Source organism: Notolabrus celidotus, chromosome 16, assembly GCF_009762535.1.
Source record: "Notolabrus celidotus isolate fNotCel1 chromosome 16, fNotCel1.pri, whole genome shotgun sequence".
Classification (NCBI taxonomy): Eukaryota; Metazoa; Chordata; class Actinopteri; order Labriformes; family Labridae; genus Notolabrus; species Notolabrus celidotus.
In genome coordinates this window covers 12,102,375-12,126,269 of record NC_048287.1, presented here as the reverse complement: position 1 = coordinate 12,126,269, position 23,895 = coordinate 12,102,375, and the positions used below count along the sequence as shown (strand labels likewise).

General features: G+C 41.0%; 1 protein-coding gene across 1 annotated transcript in view; it reads left to right on the top strand.

Annotated features, from left to right (window-relative positions):
• The window catches only part of col16a1 (collagen, type XVI, alpha 1), a 79,679-nt gene that overhangs the window by 53,417 nt on the left and 2,367 nt on the right, over nucleotides 1-23,895 (top strand). The window contains 39 exon segments of the mRNA XM_034704987.1: nucleotides 306-404; nucleotides 798-920; nucleotides 1,009-1,062; nucleotides 1,178-1,219; nucleotides 1,610-1,645; nucleotides 1,728-1,781; nucleotides 1,900-1,968; nucleotides 2,056-2,109; nucleotides 2,495-2,521; nucleotides 4,950-5,006; nucleotides 5,314-5,358; nucleotides 5,524-5,595; nucleotides 9,270-9,323; nucleotides 9,589-9,708; nucleotides 9,960-10,007; nucleotides 10,102-10,173; nucleotides 10,283-10,327; nucleotides 10,700-10,744; nucleotides 13,664-13,717; nucleotides 13,810-13,863; nucleotides 13,997-14,050; nucleotides 14,142-14,186; nucleotides 14,287-14,340; nucleotides 14,422-14,457; nucleotides 14,539-14,601; nucleotides 14,683-14,754; nucleotides 14,848-14,901; nucleotides 15,038-15,082; nucleotides 17,037-17,081; nucleotides 17,294-17,347; nucleotides 17,482-17,535; nucleotides 17,629-17,679; nucleotides 17,887-17,976; nucleotides 18,116-18,151; nucleotides 18,268-18,312; nucleotides 20,929-21,123; nucleotides 21,350-21,413; nucleotides 21,604-21,780; nucleotides 21,887-21,964. Coding sequence (XP_034560878.1) covers nucleotides 306-404; nucleotides 798-920; nucleotides 1,009-1,062; nucleotides 1,178-1,219; nucleotides 1,610-1,645; nucleotides 1,728-1,781; nucleotides 1,900-1,968; nucleotides 2,056-2,109; nucleotides 2,495-2,521; nucleotides 4,950-5,006; nucleotides 5,314-5,358; nucleotides 5,524-5,595; nucleotides 9,270-9,323; nucleotides 9,589-9,708; nucleotides 9,960-10,007; nucleotides 10,102-10,173; nucleotides 10,283-10,327; nucleotides 10,700-10,744; nucleotides 13,664-13,717; nucleotides 13,810-13,863; nucleotides 13,997-14,050; nucleotides 14,142-14,186; nucleotides 14,287-14,340; nucleotides 14,422-14,457; nucleotides 14,539-14,601; nucleotides 14,683-14,754; nucleotides 14,848-14,901; nucleotides 15,038-15,082; nucleotides 17,037-17,081; nucleotides 17,294-17,347; nucleotides 17,482-17,535; nucleotides 17,629-17,679; nucleotides 17,887-17,976; nucleotides 18,116-18,151; nucleotides 18,268-18,312; nucleotides 20,929-21,123; nucleotides 21,350-21,413; nucleotides 21,604-21,780; nucleotides 21,887-21,964 — 2,536 coding nt within the window.

Below are 23,895 nucleotides of genomic sequence, written 5' to 3'. Positions count from 1 at the left end.
ATCTTAAGGGGTTTTCTTGGAAACAAAGGAAACTAATGTTACCCTATTTCTTACCATACTGTATTGATGTTTAACAAACATATTAAAGGTAATTTTAAGTAGTTTTCTCCTGTTTACTTGTTATAATATCAGGCCAATTAGATGTACATGTACTGTGAGTCACCGATTTGTACAATAAAAACCAAACCGGTCAAAATATTCACAGATCATCTTTAATGTAAACATTATGATAGCTACTAGTTTTTTCCTATAGTGCTTAAGAGTTACCTTGCTGTATTTACAAGTGCTTATTTGATTGTAATTAGGGGGATCAAGGAGATGAAGGTCTAGATGGAACTCCAGGAGTCCCAGGACTGGCTGGAGAGCCTGGTAGAGACGGACTTGAAGGGCTGAAGGGAGAGAAGGTAAGGGCTACCTGAACTGTTGAGCCACATCAACTTTGGCATGACTTATTTTGTATTTGCTGACTGATTAGATACTGATGTCTTTAGTGTAAATAATAAACACATAAAGCATAAAAAGTAGCAGCCATGTTTTCTGCACAGTCTTTTTTTACCACCACACTTTTAAGAAAGGCAGTTGGGGTCTATATAAGAGATCTGGTTAATTTTGAAAGTAATACTCTTGTTTTGAATTAACTGGTCAGACTTATGGACCAATAATGGTTTCCATTGGTTTTAAAAAGACACACTAACTGACATTATTTGGCTAATTAAGGAACTGCTCTATCTGTAACTTTATTTAGACTGTTGTGAAAGGCTCCTGGATCATTATTTGGATTCATTGTGTTTTCCCAGGGTGACGCTTGTACCAGCTGTCCCACTCTGGGATCTGCAGTAGGTGATGGTGTTGCTGTGCCAGGCCCCAAAGGCGAAAGAGGAGAGCCTGGTCCCCCAAGAGAAGGAAAGCCTGGGAGAAATGTGAAAGAATAGTGTTTTATTGATTTATTTACTCATTGTATGGTATAATGAGAATAGCTGATGATCATCCTACATATTTTCCTCCCAGGGAAAAGCAGGCTTACCAGGTGTGCAGGGGCCTGTAGGTCCCAAAGGAAGCAAGGTGTGAATGTCCTTTTTATTGTATTATCGTGTTCATAAATACATGCAGAGTATTATTGTAAGAATTAATGTGTAACTCACAGTTTTTAATCTATATTTCCTTGTGCCCCCTGTAGGGTGAAGCTGGAGCTGCAGGAGTTGGCCTCCCTGGACCACAGGTAAGGCAGATGCATCCTAAAAAGCACATCTATACTGTTCGGATGGAACTTTTAAATGAACAGCTGATGCAGCTCCTTCACATAAATATGCTAACAGCTCCTAAATAGATGAGTAATGAACACCAAATCCTACCATGACAATAGCTTTGCTGCTCCCAAGATCCAAAAAACAAAGTACTAAGGCTGTAAATTTTGATCTAAATCCTTGAGCATTCTTTCTCAAATCCCTTGGTTCATTGTGGAACTTTCTTGTTTTGTTGATCTTGAAACCCAGGTTTTCCCAACTCATGCACTCTGAAACATATCTGCCCTGTCAAGCCTCTTTACCCAAATGTTCCACATCTAAACATATTACATTCCTCTCTTTTTTCTTTCTTATTTACATCATAGGGAGAGGAGGGACAACGAGGGGTCCCAGGACTTGCAGTAAGTTTCTCCCCCTTTCCTAAATTCCTCTTTTTCTACACTTTGTATTTGGATTCTTGTCTGATGTGTGTGTTTTGTGTAGGGACCTCTTGGACCTAAAGGATCAACTGGCCCTGTTGGTCCTGCTGGAGAAAAGGTAGCAGAAATAAAAGAGGCCTGAGCAGCATATCATGTTGACATATACAATCAAATATGTAACATAAATTATCTGGAACCAAATAAACATGTGACTTTGCACATGCGTTTTCATCCAGGGCTTCCAAGGAGATGTCGGGCCTCAAGGACCACAGGGGCCTGTCGGCGTTGGAGCAGTGGGGCCGCCGGTGTGACATAAATGCATCTTTTTGCATATTCAAATGTGCATATAAAGTCATGCCTTTATAATGTCAAATGCTGTTTTTCACACACAGGGTAGAGATGGAGCCCCAGGCACTAGAGGATTGCCAGGAGCTGATGGCAGACCTGTGAGTTGTCTTCTTCCTTTATTGTCATAAAGCATCATTTGCATGTTTTTATACATTTGCATGAACAATTTGAGGAGCTGTTAAAGAAATCACTATAGATTAGTTGAGTTGTTGCCTCTGTGTAAGCGCCTGTGAAGAGTTTTAATTTTCTTTGAGCCTCATTGGGAATTGTCCTTGATTTAGGCATCATTTGTAACCAAGGATGTCTGCCTCAATCCATAACAGAGGCAATGTCTGCTCCCATCTCATCCTCTGTCCCCTGATCTGCGCTCAGCTCACTGCCCCCGTGAGCTTTCCTCTGAAACAACAAAGCAAGAGTAACTAAGTGTTTGTGTGTGTATTTTTGTGTGTGTGTCTGAATTTCCGCTGTCTCCTTCTCTTGCAGGGACGTGATGGAGCTATGGGGGACAAGGTAAGTCTACCGTTTTGTTTAGATGAAGGGATCTGGAGGGGTTTGAATAAAAAGGGGGTGGAACAGATGGTAATCGCAAGAGATGGTTCAACACACACACACACACACACACACACACACACACACACACACACACACACACACACACACACCTGCCCCAGGGCCACGGATAAAGTAACAGCGGAGGTGACGAGTATGCTGTTCATGGCAGACGAGAGGAGTTTCAGGGGCTTTAAGAGTGAGAGTGTGTGAGACTATTAATTACCGCATTATCAGCCACCAGTCCACACTGTCACTGAGAGGGTGGGGAAGATTGGGAAGTGGTGAAGGGTGCGCTTAAGGGTCAGGATGGGTGTGAGATGTGGGACGGGAGAGCTGCAGTTAAAGAGAAAAACGTCAAATAAGTAAGAAAGGGTGGATAAAAACGGTCTGATTTTGCAGAGATGTAGCCAAAATCTCACATCTTTATTGACATGCAGCAAATATCCTAATGAAGTGCATCTCACTTCACTCCACATATCAAACTAAAAGTGCCTACTCAAGGTGTTATTACACAGAATAGAAAACAAGTAAAAGCAACCTGACTAATATGTACAGGTAGGGAACTGTCTTCTATTTACAACACAGTCGTTCATTCATGAAAATGAAATGAGTCCTTTGGTGAGTTATGAGATAAATTGTTCCACTTTATGTTTGACAAATGCTGTTATCCTCTCCATTTTCTAAATGCCTGTCGTAATTTCCATCCATTTGTTTGAACTTGAGCTCTCCATTTACTACGAAGAGTCTTTTTTACCACCCACAGTATAGTGGTCCCTGAAGTATAAACCGATCAGCCATGGTGTTATCACCACCTGCCTGGTATTGTATAGGCCCCATTGACTGTTTAAAACATAGAAATAGTCTCTGTGATGTCCCTTACTGATTTCTCAATATAAGCTTTGAATCTCAACGATGGTAGTGGCCGTATTGGAAGTGCTGCTTTCAACCTAAGCACAGACGAAGAGGTGGACTGTAGGCCAGCTTTTAGACGATAGCTGCAGATACTTTCAGGCTCTGTGAGTTGTGAGGTGGGGCGTCCATGGATCTGACTTGGTTGTCCAGCAAATTTCTAACATGCTCAATTAAAATCAAGATCTGGGCGTTCTGTTGTTTCCTCTTTTCATTTCCCTGTGGTCTATTTTTGATGCCTCATATGTCTGTTGTAGGCACTTCTGGCTGGGGACAGGGGTCAGCATGGCCACCCCATGGCCACACAGCTCAATATTCAATGAACTGATGCCTTGTGAATTCTTAAACCTTTCAATCAACACCACCATTAACTTTTTTGTTTAATAATCTCAGCTCCAGTAGCTCTTATGTTGGTTCAGACCACATGGGCTACCTTTCACTTTCATAAGTCCCATCGAAGAGCCTTGGCTACCCGTGAGTCTGTTGCAGGCTCACTGGTTTCCTATCTTGGACCAATTTTGGTAGGTACTGACCCCTGTAGACCGGGAACAACCCACAAGAGCAGCAGTTTTTGAGATGCTCTGATCCATCACCCAGCCATCACAATGTTGCCCTTGTCAAGGTCACTCACATCCTACACTCGCTCATTTTTCCTGCTTCCAGCACGTCAACTTTTAGGACAAAATGTTCTCCTGATGCCTCACATAACCTACCTACACTCTTCATTAATTAGTGGTCATAATGTCATGGCTGATTGGTGTATATCCAAGGTATATGGTGATACTGCAGAACGTCTTGTAGGACTCTTTCAACAGCAGAACAGTGCCTGAAAATATGGTAATGGTTTGGTTTCCACAGCCTCTCTGGCAAACATGGAGGTTATTATCATAATGAGACTCTTGAGAGGTGTAATAAAATACCTTTTCAGATTTTTCCAACCAACCCCCTTGATTTATATGAACTGGCACATTTCCATTGATATCCCTTATTATTGTTGTTCATTCTCCCTCAGGTACTCATCCCTCCTCCTTTCTCCCCCCTAAATGTTTGAAGTCTTGTTTCTCTAATACTTACTTTTCTTGAAGCATTTCAAAACTGAGCAGTACCTCTTCTCCCATTATGCTGCATAGAGCTGTTATTCATTTAGCTGTCCATTTTCTCACACATCTTAAGTGAAATACACCTCTCTTTGCAGTCTTCTATTATCCCTCACATTCAAGTTTAACACTTCAAGTGAACAAAAGTGATATAAATAGACCTTCTCACCATTTCATCCCTGCAGTTTTGGGCGTCTTTGTGACACATACAATTTCAGGATTTAGCAAATCTGCACAAAAAGTCCTGTAAGCTCAAAGAGTCACAACTATTTAATGAAGGAAGAAGTTTTTAATGTTGGATGAGGATTTCAGTTTTGCAGCATATGCTTAAATTTGTGCCAGTGTCTCACTTTGTCTCTCTTTTTTGATGTATATTTTAGGGTCTACCTGGAGAGTGTAACTGCATTTCCCCAGTGCTCAGCAACATAGGCGGACCTGTGAGTACACACACACACTCACTGAAATTAACACATGTAGGCTTGCAATTAGTTTAATCTAGAGAGATGCAGCCTCACAGCAGGAGTTTGAGTACACAGTGACTTTTAAACACACTCTCAGAGGGTTTATTGAGACTCCACAGGGGATGTATAAAGAAAAACACCCATGCCAAGTTATTTCCTCCCTGCATCTTTCTGTGCTGTGACATTTCTTGTGTTATTCTTAGCTTAACACTTCATGAGTTCTGTGTATTCTGTTTATGAAAGCACCGTTGCTGCTCTGATTTTGACTCATTTTGCCTCGCAGGGTGCTCCAGGAACTCCAGTAAACACTTGGCAGCCCGGGCCTCAGGTCTGATCTGTCAGCCAGCAGTCCTGTCTGATAACTTTGGTTTTGTTTGGTGCAAGCTTTGCTTCTCTTGCAAAGTTTGCTCTGAAAAAAATCATAGAATATTACCTCTCTGTTTGATTGTGAAGGTGTGATCACATTTCAGGACATGTCTTTGTGTGTTCGTAGGGCCCACCAGGACCTCCTGGTCCTCCTGGCCCCCCTGGGCCTCAGGGTGTGACTGGAATCCAAGGACCACAGGTAAGAGAAAGGGGGCAGTTGGATGGTGAGGGGGTCGCTGTTTACAGTTCAGTTCAAAAGTTGCTCCATCAGCCTGGATGGATGTAGGCTTACAGCTTGGGCATATGGGATATCTATTTAAAAAATGCAATGCTTTGACATGCTTTGCAAGTTGGTTGGTGAATGAAGCTCATACCATGCATGTAGGAAAGTGAGCCACTTATACACTGACTGTGAGCTGTAGTATGGATAAAAATAGGCTAAGGAAACCGGGATCAAACGACAGATGCACTAACCTGAAAATGGCTTCAAGCTTTAACGTACAAGGGAGGCACATAAGCAAGCTTTGGGGATGTCAGTCAAGACATGAAATTTATTTGAAGGTCTGGTTGAAATGATTAAATGAAGAATCACTGCAGTGATTATTTGAAGTTTTTAATCTTTGCAGACCTTCAAATAAAGAGTAATTGAGATCTGTGCAGCAAGAGTCAAAGGTGGAAGAAAGACATTGGAGGGGGTGATGGTCTAAGTATGGAGGAGGTCATGTCTTTGACAAGGGTGCATTTGCATTAAAAAGCAGTGTATGAAAAACAAATGGAGGATTTTTTTCCATCACAGTCTTAAATTTGGTCAAATTTGAGGCATACGGAGGGATAGGTTTTATTTTGATCCTGACCCTTTGACTCTGCCTTGGTGGAGGTGGGAGCGGCTAGCCTTTTGATTGGCAGCAAATCATTTGAACCTCAGTTCCTTCTTTCAGGGTATCCCTGGAAACGACGGGATACCAGGGACGCCGGGTTTACCTGGATACGGCGTAAGTAGGAAAGGAGGGGCTGTGGCTTCTATCTTTTGAAAGACCTCATGTGCAAATGACACAGAAGCACTAAACACATGTATGCAAGAAAGGAAGATCCATTAACTCTGCGTGGCTTTTATTTGATTTGAGCCTTTTTCGAGGCCGAAGGTTATTCATTTTTGAGGGTAATACAAGGTTAAGGATGTGACATTAATTATTAACTTATTTCACACTTAAAATCAAAATGTTACATTTACCTGTTTGATTTTGTAATGATTTAAAGGTTTTAAATTCAGTAAGTCTCTGAATTCAACAAGAAAATGAGATTAAGATTTACTCCCTTGCATCATAAATTGTAAGGGAAGCTGCAGATGCCAGACCAAGGACACAATATTACAATTTTTATATGAACTTCAGATCACTGTGGGAGTACACGTAAGGCTTATGTCTATATCTCAATGTGATGGATATGTACTTCACTTCAAACATAGTGCTCACATTTCTTCTACACATGAGTTTCCAGAGTTCTGGCCTCTTGTACATCCAACCCCGGGTCGGTTTTTCATCTCTGAGGATTTTCTGTGTTCTTTTGGACAAAGTTAGTTAACTCACAGCTATTGCAAGGACGGCATCAAAGTGAGAAACAAGTTGTTGTGTTGTGAAGCTATCTGTGGATTATTTCTTCTTTTTTAATATGGTGCCAATGTTGTTTCTTTCAAGTGTGCGGCTGGCTTAATTTCATTAAGGGAACATCGATGCTGATCTGAAGCCAGCACCCAAGGGGAACCTCACCTTCAACAAAGGAATTAAAGTAGAAGTTTAATGGAGGTCCTGGGAAATCAGATTTGAGACTGATCTTGTAGAAACTATGCAGAAAGGTGTTGCTTGTTAGCATATCTAGCAACAGTCCAGATATGACCACAGAATGAACTCCTATCCACTTTAAGATCTCTGCATAGAGTGGAGAGGTTAATGCTAGCAGATAAAGCCTATCAAATGGTTCTTTTCTTTCATGGCTCTGCTGCTTTTATGTCAGTCAAATTGCAAGAGTAGCTCTTGTGACCCTCAGAAACTGCCTCGTCTTGGAAAGTAACATCATGTTGCTCAGAGAAGTCAGCAGCAGTGCACTCAGCATCACAGAAATGTAGAGAAATTTCTTCAGCAAAAAGGCCTTGTTCCCACCCATAAAACAGCCAATACTTTCTAGCTAATGGCCCCGGTTTGAACAATGTCAAATGGGCTGGTAATGACTCTGAAACAAGGCCAGGTGCTATTGACAGACTCTCGCAGTGGAAAAGGTCCCTCTGCTTTGATAGGGAGCAGACCGCTTTTCACAGTAAATGTGATTGGGTTTTTGGAATAAGCTGTTTTATTTCAGAATTTACTGTGAATGGAAAGTTTAACGCCAATGTCCTTGTTTTTGTGTTAGTCTTTAAAAAATCCAGTATGCGCATTTGTGTGTACAGAGTGTGTGGAGAGGGTCTTGTCTACTTTCATGGTGCCTCATTCTTCCTCTTTGAAATTTAAACTCAGCTAGAGCTCTGGACAAAAGCCTCTTTGCCATTAGCTTCAGTGAGTTCAAGGGTTTTGTTTATGTTACCGCTAAATATCTGCTAATGTTTGGTTCAATCCATATTTGTCACACACTTTGAGTTTTTCACTGACTCATGTGAACTACTCTGGCCCACAAGAAAACGTAATGACATGAAACAGAGCGTGAAGAGGTTGGAAAAAGCATTACTTTAATAGAGATTCGTTTTCACTTCAAATTAAGATATTTTTTAGGATTCTCACATATAGACCACACTTAATATGTGTCTCCATTAAAGGGTTTACAGTTGTAGAGTAGGGAATCTTTAGTATTGACTACAGAAGTTTTATGTTCTTATACTGCAAAATTTGCTGACATATTTCATCTGTTATGGATGTCCCTGGTCTCCACAAACATATAGATTTGACAGCTTGTGACAGTTGGAATCAAATCTATGTAGCCACAGCATTTTGACAATGTGAGAGGTTTTACTTGAAACTTCAGAAATGGTTGCTTTGTTGGGGTGTTCAAACTTTGTATTGAAATATTAGAATTGATCAATAATTGTTGCACTCCTTTCATATGATAGCACAGTCCTGTACTGTCTAGAAATGTTGTGTTTTACTCAACTAATAACAGGGAACTTTTCATAAACATGTAAAGAGCTTAAAACTCATCTTAAGCCAGTGACAGATGCTGTAAGTGACACAACCTAAAAGAAGCACTGCTATTTATTTATTATTTTATCTGATCTTACATTTTCACTTTAGAGCTACAGTGAGGAACTCAATTTTTTAAAGCTAGAGTCAGTAACATTAACTTTAAAGCTACGGTTACCCACTGTAGCTTTAAAGCTACGGTTACCCACTGTAGCTTTAAAGCTACAGTGGGTAAATGTAACTTTAAAGCTACAGTGAGTAACTTTAACTTTAAAGCTACAGCCAGGAACCTTTACTTTAAAGCTAAAGTGAGGAACTTTTAACTTTAAAGCTACAGGGAGGAAGTTTAACTGTAAAGTTAAAGTTTAAAGTTGTATTCCTATTGTTTTTTTTTTACAGTAAGCCATATCACTAACTGTGAGTCTATTACTTAAAAATGTAAACAAAGTGTGATGTGGCGGACCTCATGGCAGTCTTGTCACTGATTATTTCTGTTTGGTGGAAGATATAAGGTTTAAAGCTCCAAGGTGTGATGTTACTGGGCAACAGTGAATGTACTGAAGAAACCACACTCCTTTGCGGCACTGTGTTTGAATTTTAGTTTGTCAAATTTAAAAGAAGTAAGATCTTTTATGCTTAGGGCTTCTTTTTGTACAAGTTTGGATGCCACTTAGTTCATTTATTAATCTCTTTCCCTTCTTTTCTGTAGAACCCCATTGGACCCTTTGTGCTGCCTCAAGACTCCACAGGAGGAGGTGAAGATGTAAGTGCATTAGCAAAAAGTGCATTTGGGGAAATGGGGTTTTAATGGATCCAGTGACTTTGTCATTTCATATGTTTTACAGTTTTGAATTAAAACTGTTGACATGAGTCAGAGTATGTATGTATGTATGTATGTATGTATGTATGTATGTATGTATGTATGTATGTATGTATGTATGTATGTATGTATGTATGTATGTATGTATGTATGTACAGAATTTGTATATATACAGTTTTTGCTTCTGTGTGTGTGTGCCACGACGCAGGAGGATTGTGGTGAGGGCTGTACCAAAGGCTTGCCAGGGGTGCCGGGCATGGCTGGTGCCAAGGGAGAGAAAGGAGAAGAGGGCAAGCCTGGTGTCACCCAGTTGGACAGCTGTGACAGGGTGAGGCTTGGACGGACTGAGAGTTTTCATATCCAAACATTTTCAGCTTCACTACATAATTCTCCCACTTCTCTACTTAACGTGGGGTCACAGAGCCCGATGTTGTGCTTTGATAAATGCAAAATGGCAGGCTCTCATTTTGCATTGGATTCATGTGTGCATGGCTGGATGTGTGTTTCTATCAGCTTGACATAATATAGTGCCAGCAGTAAAGCCTAGCTGTGACAACTTCCTCTGCTGTCTGTTTCCAGTGTTTAGAGAGACTGCAGACAGAGAGAGCGCAAGCGACACAAGCAGTGGTCAGTTCAGATCATCGTCATCTCCTATACATCCACACATTCATTCAAAGAGACACGTGCACATTTCCTCGTATGTGATTTACTTTCCTCGCAGGGTGACCGATCCTGCACAGGAACACCTGGTATTCCTGGAATGTCTGGATCACCTGGAGTAAAAGGAGAGCCAGTGAGTGTGTCATTCTGTCTCATCAAATTAACAGTGTGTACTTAAAGAAAGCAGAGTCTCACTCCACAGAGCTCAACATCTTTCTCCTCTCCTTTTTATCTCACTACAGGGTACACCAGGAGATAGAGGTCAATCTGGAATTCCCGGAAACTTGGTGAGAGTTTGTAAAACCACATAATTCACCATATTGAATCACTCCAGACAGCTCAGCTTTAACTCTTGAAGCTGTGTTGTAAAGTTGAAACCATCGTCTACTATTTGTATCTGTTGACAGTGTCTGTATGACATGAGAGGAGCTTGTGCTGGCTTTTTCCCTGATATCACAGAGCCACCTACTGGTCTCAGTGGAAATGTCACACAGTGCGACCCCATTCATTGATATTGATACACACACTCTCTGTTGTAATGCTTGTAATATTCAGGAACACATTCAAACATAATCTAATCAAAGGTGGAAATTTACATATTTCATTAATCTTGTCTCAGGTGTTTTGTTAAAACATCCTTTTCACTCTCTTGTCCACAGGGACCTCCTGGTTTCCCGGGTCCTCAGGGCTCATCTGGTTTACCTGTAAGTCTAAATCACACTTCAACCCTCATTTCTTTCTATTTTCCTTGTCTTTTTATAGAAATTATATGATGGAAAAGTACCAAGATTCTCTAAACTAGTCAAAGTACTTACATATAAAGACAAGTTGACACATAATATTGAATTGAAGATGATCCTACTGATTTGTTTTTACAACTTTTGTTTTTTGCAATACCAATACAATATGAGAAGCACCAGGGTTGTAGTACCCGATACAGCACAACAGCCCTTCCCTCCCTCCCCTCCTGCCCATCCCCCTACCCCCTGCTGTCCTCAAATATTCCTAAGGCACATTGTCCAGAGGTTAGCTTACAGTGTAGCAACCCCCACTGAGTCAGGTGTTACTTTTCGTGCCAAGGGCCGGATCGGAGCACATTTCAAGGTGTTGTTGTTTGAGTATTATGGAAATGAGACAAAAAAGGTTCCCATGTCTTGTAGAATTTACTCTCTGAGCCCCTGACAGAGAAATTCAACCAGTTTAAACAAGGACATCAGGTGTGGTAGCATCCCCCAATTTAAGCAAGATGCACATCTGGCTTAGACTAAAACTTAGAGATGCAGTCACCAGCTCGGCTGCCGTTGCCTGAATTGCAGGATCTCTCTCCCATACCAGAGAGGGATCAGTCGCTCCTCAGGATGCTCTCAGATGTTGTGCCTTACATGTCATTATTCCCTGACTCTTAAGATTAGCCTGAGATGGAACATTTTTGTCACAGTGTCAGCAGGCAAAGGTGAAATGAGGCAGACTTCCCTCCATGGACTGTGTGATCAGATTGTCCCTGATGTTGTTTTTGCTATTAAGATTTGATCACTTTTGTTATGGGGTTTTGACCAATCAGAATAAAGTATTTACTGATAGAGCCAGGTAATAAAACCACATGACATACTGTATATCTTTCAGAATTCAATTTAAGAATATATGTGCTGAAATGATATCAGTTGAATGGGCTTGAAGTGTCAAACTGAAGGCGCTGACTGTGTTCCCTTTAACAGATACTTAATTATACCCTGTATGACATTATAACACTTGTTCATTAACAGATATGCATACAAGATGGAGTTGGCACTAACTGATTAATTTACAGTTAAGTGGAGGGACCCCAATCCTGTGGTTCACGCCCCCCTCTTTGGGGGACAAAGATACTTCTCCGGGGTAGTCAGATAACAAAAAGAGCAGAAATTAAAACTATGTGCTGCAACTGAAATTTGTATGAATGCAGCTCTACTCTCTAATTTTCATGAAAAACAGAATAATTTCAGCTGTTGGGGGCTTCAGACCTTCATTGAAATAAAATCCAACTGACAGGTTCTGCAGAAATGTAACTAGTTTCTTTAAACAGCTCCCATAAAAAGGTTGGAAGTCATAATTTTTTGGTTACACTGGGTCTCAGAGGGTCTTAAAATGTCCTTTTTATGTGAATGTTAATGTAAAAAGCAAGGTAACTGAAGCTTTCAAGTAAATGCGATGGTGAGATAACTTGTGGCATCATATAGAAATAGAACATCTCAAGTACCCCTGTGTAGTACCTCTGTGTAGGACTTGAAAATTGAAATTTGTAAGCATCCTTCCATCTGTAATTGTATCATCTTTATCCAGCCTCCTTTTCTTTCTTTGTGGCCATTAAAGTATATATGTATATATATATAAATTTATACTGTACATCATGCCACTTACAGTTTAATCAAGCAGCGCCAGATTATATTGTCTCCTCCATCCTCTTGTCCATCTCCCTGCCTTGTAATGAAACTTATTTTGATGAGTAGCCTGTTTTCTTGTGCCTCTCTCCAGTTGTTCAATTATTTCCCCGTCTAAGTGATGGAGATAGGCGATGCTGTGCGGTCTGATCCCTCCCCCTCTCTCTCCTCCTCCTGCAGAGTTATTGTTTTAGGAGCAAAGAGATGCTAAATGGATGAGCCGTGTGAGCGCTGCATGGAATCCATTTGCGACATAGTAGCACTTTACAGCAGGTGTTAGCTTCTGCTGTGTGCAGCGGCGCGTCTGTTTGTTCTGTTTATTGAGAGGGAGAGAAAAGAGTGGATATATTTCTCACATTCAGGGGTGAGGGAGTTACAATAATCAGCTCCTAATTATCTTCTCCTTAGTGTGATCAGTTTATAATTACAACCCTCAGTAATTGCTAATAACCAATCAAACTACTAGATCTCCCACCTCACAGTTATATATCTTCCCATTTTTAAAATTAAGTTGTATTATTTAATTTCAAGCAACAATTTACATGAATTAACAACTAGCAGCTAATTATCACCCTCACTTGTCACTAATTTAAAATCATGTGAGCATCTCCACTCTTAAAAGCAGCCAGCTTCCATTGACTTGATTGGTCAAAAAACTTTGCTTTCATTTTTCAACACTCGTTCCCTGTGCTTTCAAAAGCAGTTGCTAGGCAACAGATCACACACTTGCACATGCATTATTAATATTTCTGTCAAAACAGCCTTCAATGCTCAATTAATGGAGTTGGTCTAAAATATGACCACAATATAGTGTTGCTAAATGATACTTTATTTTAATGTTATACATTTTGTTGTAGTGTCAGGATCTTTATGAGATAAATTGCGCCTTTATTATATATAATAAGGTAGGAAAGGATAATCAAGGAAGCAAAAGGTATATTTTTTATGGAGAAAGCAAGAAAGAAAGTTGGCTTCAGCTCATTTTTAAATCACCATCACGAAGCTTCATAGAGGTGTAAAGCAGAGGACAAAATCAAGCGTAGGCAGTCCCAAGGGGGAATGCTACCAGCCAGTTAGCCGTTGCCCCTCTTTGATATTGACTCGTCTTGTCCTTGGCTCATTTCCACTCGGGGAGCCTCTCTTCCTTGTGTCAAATCACATCCTCTCCTTCACTTTCTAATCATACCTCATTCCTGTCATCCTCAGGGTCAGCAGGGAGAGCGAGGGCCGCCCGGCCTCAATGGAATGAAGGGCGAGCAGGTGAGTGTCTGCCAATCAAGTTCTCTGACATCATAACCATAAATTGATTGCTTTCCCCCTTTTTTTGACTCATTCTCTGATCTTTACCTCAGGGCTCTCCTGGGACCTCCGGGTATCCAGGAACTATGGGGCCACCTGGAATGCCAGTGAGTCACTCTCAACCATGTCGTTATGAAAGAAGCTGTAGGATTCAAACAATCTGACAGCTTTAATGGGAGGATAGCTGGGTACGGTTATTTGTAGGGCCACACTGATTAACTGTCTATATGTGCTTGTCAGGGGATGAAGGGCGAGCGTGGGAGCGCAGGAACGAGTGGTCAGAAAGGAGAATCAGTAAGCCATTTCAGTGTCTCTGTTGTACAACACAATACTCTTTACTGCGGGGGTTTTCAATCAGTCACTGATATTTCCTGCCATTCTGCAGGGTCCTCCTGGAAATCCTGGGTACCAAGGACAGGCTGGTGCATCGGTCAGTTTTTGTAATCATATATTTTGCTCAGCATTATTTCAGCTGGGTGCTCGATCAATTTAAACATTATAAGAACATTCATCACATTTTTTTTCTGCAGGGCATTAAAGGAGACACAGGACCAGCTGGGCCTGTTGGTGCAAAAGGAGATCAAGTAGGTTTCACTCATGAAATTAAACTTGATTAAAAAGATGCATCAATGATAAACAGATTCATCTCTGATTTTTTTTTTAAGGGTTTCCAAGGACAACCAGGTTTTCCAGGACCACCAGTATGTAGATTTTATCATCTGTGGTAATTTAATGTCCTTTAAATTGTTGTGACTTTTATTAAACTCTAACTGTATCTATAGGGCGCTCCTGGTCTGGCTGGCAAGTCAGGAAGGGAAGGTGGCCCTGGACTCAAGGGTGAAAAGGTGAGTACAGATTACTCAGTCAGCTGGGGTAGCTAGCTTCTAACAGCATCATTCCTTGTACTAAATTCATTTTTTCAAAAGGGTAATGACGGCCCACATGGCTCTCAAGGACCAACCGGACCCCCAGGTTCTCCAGGCTCCCCAGGGCTCATGGTATACGTTAAAGCATCATGCCTACATATGTTCATATGACCTTTATAATGCCAAGTATCCTCATGTGCTCTTTTGTTGTTTTGTTTTTGAAAGGGTCCCCCTGGCATTGAGGGAATGGATGGAAAAGATGGAAAATCAGGGTTGAGGGTGAGTATCCTACGCATGATCAGCACAGTGAAACACACATATCCAAACATACAATGAGGCCAAGATGTTGTTTGTATAGTAAAAAAAAATGCATGCAATATTTGACCTCTGACACTGTACATATTTTCATTATCAGGGCGAAGCAGGTCCTCCAGGCCCAGCGGGACCTCGAGGAATCCCAGTAAGTATCACCTCTGACATCGACATTGTCTGATGAGATTTTATTTCTATTCAGTTTAGAACACAAACTAAACGCAAGAAGTACACTGTATATATCAAGTACTAAAAGATCAATACGATTTGCATTTTTTATAGATTTTATACCAATTGTTTGGTTGAAATATGCAGTTAGTTTCAAACTTGCGTGATTTGGTTACTTCATTTTTCTTCATTTCATGACAAGGAACTTTAACTTTAAGATGCCAGACATGACACCAACAATGGTAATATTGTTAAGTCAGTCAACCTTCACAAACCAAAATATGTGCGCAACTAATTTTGTACCCTCATTTAAGTTCCGCAGAAGCTACATCTTTCAGACTCAAATAATCCTCCTAACTATTCCTCCAGCACCCCTTTTTCAGTGATATGTTATTATAATCTTGATGAAATAGTATAATCATGCATGGCCCCCAGAGGATGAACCTTTGTTTATTTGATGGTACTCCAACTTTTCCTTAGGGTCATTGCGAGGTTGAGAGTTTTGATCCAAATTAAAATAGGCCCACAATTTTTAGATAGATGTTCATGAAATTTGGTTTAGACATTCATGGTCCTCAGAAGATGGACTGTAATACCTTTTGGGATGAACTTTTTTCTTAAAGTGCTCTAGTAGATCACAGTCTAAATGCACTTTCAGATTACTTTTGATAACCTCCCACTGTTTTCTGTGAAATCTCATTATATACTTGATGAAATGGCATAAACATGCATGGCCACCAGAGGATAGACCCTTGTTTCTTTTATAATTCCCCCATTTCTCACCAGGTTTGATTATGAGGCGGAGGTTTTTGGTATTAAGAAAATGTATCCCACAACTTTTGGATTGATTTTCATGGAATTTTGTTGCAATTTTCATAGTCCTCTGAGGATGAACTACAATAACGTTGGTGATCAATTTTTTTTCCTTAAGGCGCCACAGAACATTTGCACAAAACTTAGTAAAGGCAGTATTTTGTCCGGATGATGTACCCTATGCGACTTTTACTTTGTACTTCAGATGTCACACATTGACTTAGCCATCCAGGTTATAAATCAAGTCAGACTTCAAATATGTCAGTCAATGACTAAACATTTGAGAAAATAAAGACATTACCCACATGGACACGCTCATGTGTGTAAAGTCACGTTATACTATGGAATAATTTGGGTGTCTATATAAAAGGTTTCCTTCCAAGCAATTTCCTGTACCTTATTTTGGAGAAAACAATCTATAGGCATACCTTTTTTATGTACTGCATTAGAATTCCATTGCCAGTGCTCACCTTCAGTTTCACAAACAGGAAACCAGTATGCAAATCAGACTGCATGACTAAACCTTTTTCATTGAAAGCCTTTCCAAAGCTCTTCATGGTGAGACGGATTTGCAATGCTGGGTGAATATTTTGTGCACTTGAGACTGTGACATGCATTATGGATCCACAAAAAACGCATATGTTTAAAAGTTTAAGTACAGGTCGCAAAAGGTGCAATCATCTTAATTCTTGCTATTGATATAGTTCGATCCACCTTACACAGGTCATGACTGTTCATGACATTTCTTACATGTTGGCACACTACCTCTCTCTCTGTGCAGTCATTACCGAGTCTTGTTAATGTTGTAGATGTCACCGGCGATACAGCAACCCCATTTAAACTTCTAAGCTTCCTCTCATCCTCACAGATCTTTCCAACTTTGTCTTTTAAAATTGACACTGCAGAGAGTGATATTCACACCCTGTAGTCAGCTTCAGAAGAGAAATGAGTCGCTGCCTCTCTCTTTTATATCTCTGACTCGCTCTCTGTATCTCAGTTTGTGTTCTACCCAAGAGCAGGTGTTCAGGATTTCAAAGACACGTCTGCCCGTTCTTTGGCAGCCTCCACTTTGTGCATTTTGATACTGTACCAGTCTCATTCTCTTTGATGTCTCTCCTCAGGGATTCAAAGGGAAAACTGGCCATACCGGCTTCCCAGGACAGAAGGTTAGCCAACAACTCATTGCTTTACAGACACACTATGTCTGTCTGTTTGTGTACCTGCTACTACTGTCTGTTTTTATGCTTGGGCCAAGTTCTTTCATCAAACTGATAATTACAAAATTGTAACCGACACGTCAGGGTTTTTCCTCAGTGTTGTGTCTCAACTAGAATAAGTGTGATTTATTATTCTCATGCTTCCTCTGTTGCATCTTTAGGGTGAAGCTGGACCTTCAGGACCAGCTGGACCTCCAGGCAGAATGGGCCATGATGTGAGTATTTTTTCTTTTTTGCTTTCGATTTTGGGTAAACATTATACAGCAAATTTGTAATCTTTGCATCTAATCCCAGAGCACAGTCAGTGTAAACCTGAAGTACTCTAAAAGTCAATCTCTGACCTTTCCAGGGTGATCCTGGTACCCCAGGAACTCAGGGACGACCTGGACCTCCTGGCCACCTTGTAAGTTCACCACACTCTTAACCTCTTGCATGTATGATATTTTGAAAATGCAGTGTTAGTGTGAATAATGTGTGTTTTTCATTTATCCATTAGGGTGCTTCAGGTCCAGCTGGCCCACCAGGACCTCCTGGTCCAAATGGAGTGGTAAGAAATATATCCTTAAGGGAGAAAAAAATACACTCATTAAAACTTTGGCTACATTTTTAGGGTTTTAGGGGCTGAATATGAAATAAATTAGAACAAATGGTTTCACTGAGCATGTAAACAATGGTGTGATGTGACCTGTTTGAAAAGTGCAAGCAATATATGTTAATAGGTACTCTTAATATGAACTCTATCTTTACATTGTAGGGTATAAAAGGAGATAAGGGCCAAGCTGGTGATAGAGGTACCCCAGGGATGGGAGGAGCCCCAGGGCCACCAGGTCACCCAGGACCTATGGTAAAGACCCCCTTGACTTCTGTCTACTTCCACAAGCTTTTGATGAAACCAAGCAGCTTTAATTAATAATCAGAGCTGCTACCCTGCTGAGAATATTTCACTTCACCTTTTTTCCTCCTGCTGTGACTTTGTCTTCCAGGGCGAGCCTGGCAATGACGGTGCTGCGGGTAAAGATGTGAGTAATGTCTGGGGTGTGGTGTTCGTCCCCATTAAAGAATAATAGCAAGAGATCGATGTGGCGATGTGTATATTTCATTCCGTTGATGGATATTTCTTTCTTTGTTTTGACAGGGATCGGTGGGTCTGCCAGGGGACAACGGGCAGCCGGGTCAAAAGGTACCAAATCAGGGTGGTACGATGTAATATGTGATAGTGTGTTGTCAAGGCAAGTATCAATCATCCATTACCTCCGCCGACCATCACAATTCAGCAAAATGCTCCCTCGTTGGGTTTCTGTTAGCTCAGGGAGGTTGGCACACTCTGGTGCTGAACAGGCCTGCTCCCTTCGTTTCTGCCCGTTCAGCACCCGCACTTAACACAGTCATCAGTCCACTAACCTTCCCCGACCCACCCACAGACACCCTCCTTCCTTCTCACCTCACTTCACCCCTTAGTGAGCTGGCAGCTGGCCGCCTGCTAGACCTCTGTAGCCATAGAGCCTGTTGGACCTCTCCTTCGACGCAGGCTTATAGCTCTGTAGGTGGATACAATGATAAAGTTATTCTCTGCCTCTGGGATAATGCTATTAAGCAAGAGGAGAGATGCTAGATGAGGCTATTTGTCATGCTGACAGGATGGCATTGTCAGGGTTTTAGCTGCACAGAAGAGAACAGAGGAGAAAGACAAGAACGGACTCCTCTATTCTTCTCTCTCCTCTCTGTTTCAAGAGCCACTTGTCTGACGGTGACATGCAAACATTAGACGTCCATTATGGGCTTCTTTGTCCTCGATAAATCACTGTCGCTAATGTAGCACGTCTGTTAAGTGTATTTAAACCTCATCAATGATGAGCCCATTGTGTGGACATTAAAGAAGATGTAGCCAAAAAAATGCTTTGAAGGGCCTTCTTCTCATTCACTAGAACAGGTTGATAGAAGTCTCATTCAAAACTCAAAATTAGCAAACTTGTTAAACAGTTAATATATATGAAAAGGGAAAAAAGTTTCAGTTGTTTTGTTTATTAGAGTAAGATGAAGACATTGAAACATACTGAATTGTTCTATTTAATACAAAGCTACTGCCACAAGTTGCTTACTTAAGCTAATCCTAGTTTTGCTTAGTTTAGCTTAGCTTAGCAGAGAGAATAGCTAGAGAAAGTAACAGCTTCTTCGTCCCAGTTTTTACACGAAGCTTTTCTAAGAATTAAATAAAAAAATACTGTTATTTTACCTGATTGTTGCTTATAGTCTTAGGTTATCGACCAATTGGCTGATTCAGGCTTCCTATTACATTATTTTTTTCTAAGCTAAGTTGAAGTTTTCTGGCTTAAGCTTCGTGTTTAGCTAGCAGACATGGGTACAGGATTCATTGCTATACATTTTGATTAAAAAAAGAGCTTATTTTCCCCTTACCTATTTTTAAAAGTTAGTTAAAGGCCAGTGTCACATAAATAAACAGTTTAAAGAGCTGGTAGAATGGGGAGTGCTCATCTAGTTGACTAAATGATTCAACGTCATCGCCCTTGACAGTCGGCATCAGAATTACCCATTGGTTGAACCAATATTTTGCTTAGTGTTGGCCCAAGATGCCGGTCATGCTCTGTCTAAGCTGTATCAGCATCCTACCACTAGCTACGGTGTATGGACTTGATGAAACACAGTGGATCAACACCAGCAGATGACATGGCACCCCAAATCATCAGACAAAGTTAGCGCAGATGACTACTGCTAAGATCATTTTTTTATGGAGATGGCAACTTACTTGTCCAGCAAGGACTGTGCACCTGCCCACAGTGCCAAAGCTGCCACCAAATGGTTTGCTGACCATGATATTAGATGTGTGAAGCCAACCAACTTAAGATACACTTTACCATTCTACCAGAAACAACACAGAAATGTGGACATTAACATTCAAGGACGAACGAAGACTGGTGGTGCTAAAGGCTGATTTATACTTCTGCGTCGAATCGACGGCGTAACCTACGCCGTAGGTCCGCGTAGCTCCCGTACCTACGCAGAGGCCTACGCACGTAGCTGACGTGCACCTCCTCCAAAATGTAACTACGCGTAGAGCCGACGTGGACCGCAAGCTCTGTGATTGGTCCGCTCGACGGCTTTGTCTTTCCCGCATTCACAGCACTTCCGGGGTCCCGGACATTGGCCACACATCGGCCGTGTATTTCATCTCCTCCTCTCTATTCTTCATGTAATCATGTCTGTATGATAAAAAGCAACATGTATCAGCTGTAGATTAACATAACACGCTCTGAATCGATGTGGAAAAGTAAACAGAGATCGTAGCGGGACCGGAAGCAGGCGACCGGCTATCAGAGAGACCGCACTGCCCTCAGGCGTTTCGGCGGAGAATTGCTGCGCGACACAGACACACCGACGCAGAAGTATGAGGGGCTCATGTCCGCGTCAGCCCCTGCTGCGTAGGGCGACGCAGAAGTATAAATCAGCCTTAACTCTGCTAATGTTAGCTACACTGCACTCATGTTAGCTACACTGCACTCTGACATTGGAGACTCAGGCATCCCGTGTTCAGTCAGTTTTGACTGTGATGAGTGTTTTCTAACCTTGTGTTGGTTAAAATGACTCAGAAATATTTGCTTTCAAACATCATTACCCATAGATGCATAAAATCACTGATAATGAACTTAGATTCCTATCAGCATTTGTTGTGTATTGAATGAATATAATCTTTTCCCCACTTTGTAAGCTACAGGTTACTTATGGCATTATCGTTTTATCTATTAACATTAATAGACAAGTGTGTGTTTCTCTTTCCCAGGGTGAGGCTGGAACCCAAGGCCTCAGAGGTCCAGCAGGGGAGAGGGGTAGACCTGGGCCTCCAGGTGGTGGGGGTTACCACTCCAAGGATGCACAACCTATGATTGGCCCTGTTGGACCCAGAGGAGAGAGGGGAAACGCAGGCCCAGAAGGGACCCCAGGGCTCCCTGGAACACCAGGCTCACCAGGAAATGATGTGAGATACATTTTCATTACCCTTTCTGCACGGGAGCTGCGGCTCAAACTTTAAACCTGCTCTAAACTAACTATCCAGCTCAGATTCGAGAGGGGGTGATGACAAATAGTACAATAGCCAGAGGTGTTTACCAGCTCCATCTGCTCTTGTAAATAATGATTCTTCTAATTATCTGCTTTGATTGATGTTCCTTTTGTTCTCTACTCATTTCTCTGCTCTTTAACAGGCTGTAGTTAACTATGATGAAATCAAGAACTTCATCCGCCAGCAGGTCATGAAGGTCTTTGATGGTGAGGCCATGTGTTCACCTCCTCTGCACATTGTTACAGCATCATTTACTTTGCATTATTCTGCAGTTTCAGGACTAGAGAAACAGTTTCTCAGCAGATGAATCTCTCTCTTTGGAAGAATTGTCCTGGAACTCCTCTGGGATTCCTCTGCTCATGCTGAATTGTTTGTTATTGTGTTTCTCCTCCCCAGAGAGAATGGCCTACTACATGTCTCGCATGCAGATGCCAGTAGAGATGGTGTCATCCCCAGGTCGGCCTGGACCCCCAGGAAAAGATGGAATACCGGGTAGTCCTGGAGCCCAGGGTCCACCAGGAATCCCGGGACATATTGGGAGACAGGGTCGATCAGGAGGCCCAGGATCCCCGGGTCTGCTATAACATTTGTCTTTCTAGCACAATGATAGCAATACACTTGTCACCCTTAACTTACTGTTAACTGTTATTAAATCGTTCATGAAAATGACTCTCTGCAGGACCACGAGGACCACATGGAGAAAAAGGAGATAAGGGTGTAGGAGAGATGGGAGACATAGGACCTCCAGGAGCACCAGGTAATGCCATTACCTGGTCACCTATGGCCGTTTAGTTTAAAAGTATCAATATTTCCAGCTCCTCTCAGATCCTCCCGCAGGTTGTTCCAGCATCTGGCTGCGCCATGGCTCAAAGCAGCATCACCAAATGTTTTTGTTCTACTCTGATAAACAGCTCAAAGAGAGGAGCCGGAGGATCTGAGGAGCCTCATAAGTCATTAGTTCATAAACTAAAATAATATCTGAGATGTAGTCTAGTGTGAGGCCATGCAGTGTCTTAGAAACTAATAACAGAATTTTAAAGTAAATATAAATAACTAAACAGGCAGCCAGTGTAAAGGTTTTAAAATAGGTGTAATGTGTGCTCTCTTTTTGGTCTTTGTCAGCACTCATGCTGCTGCATTTTGAACTTATTGCATTCTTTGGTTGAGCACTAAAGGAGAACATAACAGTATTCTAGTTTACTAGTCTTAAAAGGATGCTTCTCTGTGTTGTTCAGATAGAGGTAGAGAACAGCCTTACTTTGGAAATGTACTTTTGATGATAAATGCTTTTTTAGTGATAGAGCATGTGTTTTAAAGTTAAATCAGAATCAAAACTCCCTGACTTCTTGCTTTTTGGCTCTTGTTAAGTCTAAGTGCATTTATTTTGGAGGCCAGTTTCTCTGTCTGAGCCTTTGAACCAATGAAAAGTACTTTTTTTTTTTTTTTACTTTTTTTTCCTAACTGTATAAAGTTGTGTGCATCCAGACTTTAATATCTAAATTACAGTTAAAAAGTGCCAGTGTCCTCAGGAGACATGGCCACATAGAGCCGAGTGTAATCATCGTAGGAGATGTGATTCCTAATGTATGTACAAACTTAAAAGTAAAGGTCCCAGAGTTGATCCTTGCAGTTCATAATGTTTGGAGAAGTGGTCACCAATTGTTATGAAAAACTTTTACTAAGATGAAAGAAAAAAAGCTTAAAAGATTTCCAGACAGGCCAAGGTGTGCACTTAGATAATTTGGTGATCAACAGTATCAGAGCAGCACTGAGTTAAAGTACCAGAACTGTTGGTTTGTTCCAATATAATTCATTACTTGACGACAGAGCTGTCTATGTGCTGTGAAGTGTCCTGAAACCAGACTATAACATTTCTAACTTAGTGTTAGAGTTTAAAAAGGCAGTTAATTGAATTTAAACTAGTTTCTAAACTGTTCCTTAAAAGGAGAAAATTTGAATGATTGCTGGGTGATAAAATGTCCATGATCTTTTTCTTTAAAAGAGGATTAACTAAAGTAGTTCAGTGAGTGTATGGCATTTTGAAATGTATATTTATCACAGCACATATCACAATTTTTCACACTAGCTTTGATTTAAAGCTGCTAATGTATCACAACTGTGGGTACATCATGGCTTGTATAGACAAAACTCCTCTGGAAAGTTTGAGTACACATTTTAAAAACATGTTACACAAGTTCAGATATTTTCTGCTCAGGCCAAACACTTCTGTTGTGATTTGGCTCAGCAGAAATGAAATGAATAGGCTCTGACAACTTGACAATGCTTAAGATTTCTGGCAGAAAAGAAAAATAAATCGTTTTCTTCCAGTTACTTAAAAAAGTTTGAGTTTTTTATTGGTTAGTAAATTGCATGCATACCGAGAGTGATATTCCATCAGTTCAAATAATTGAAATTACCCAGCCAGTAGCCACCACACAAATCAACATCTTGGAAACTGTTCAATCCTTAATCTTTAATCCTTGTGGAGTTTAGATAGCTTTGGGTGTATGAACAAACAAGTATCAGCAGCTATTTTACAGAGTGCAGTTTGTTAATTTTGTGTTGTCAAGTGTTAACGGTTGAAAAAGCAACCGTTGGTACATCAAATGATCAAAATAGGAATGTAATGGTTTTTTAATTATTCCTCATGTTCCTTTGGTAATAACATCATCTAAGTAGAGAATTGTT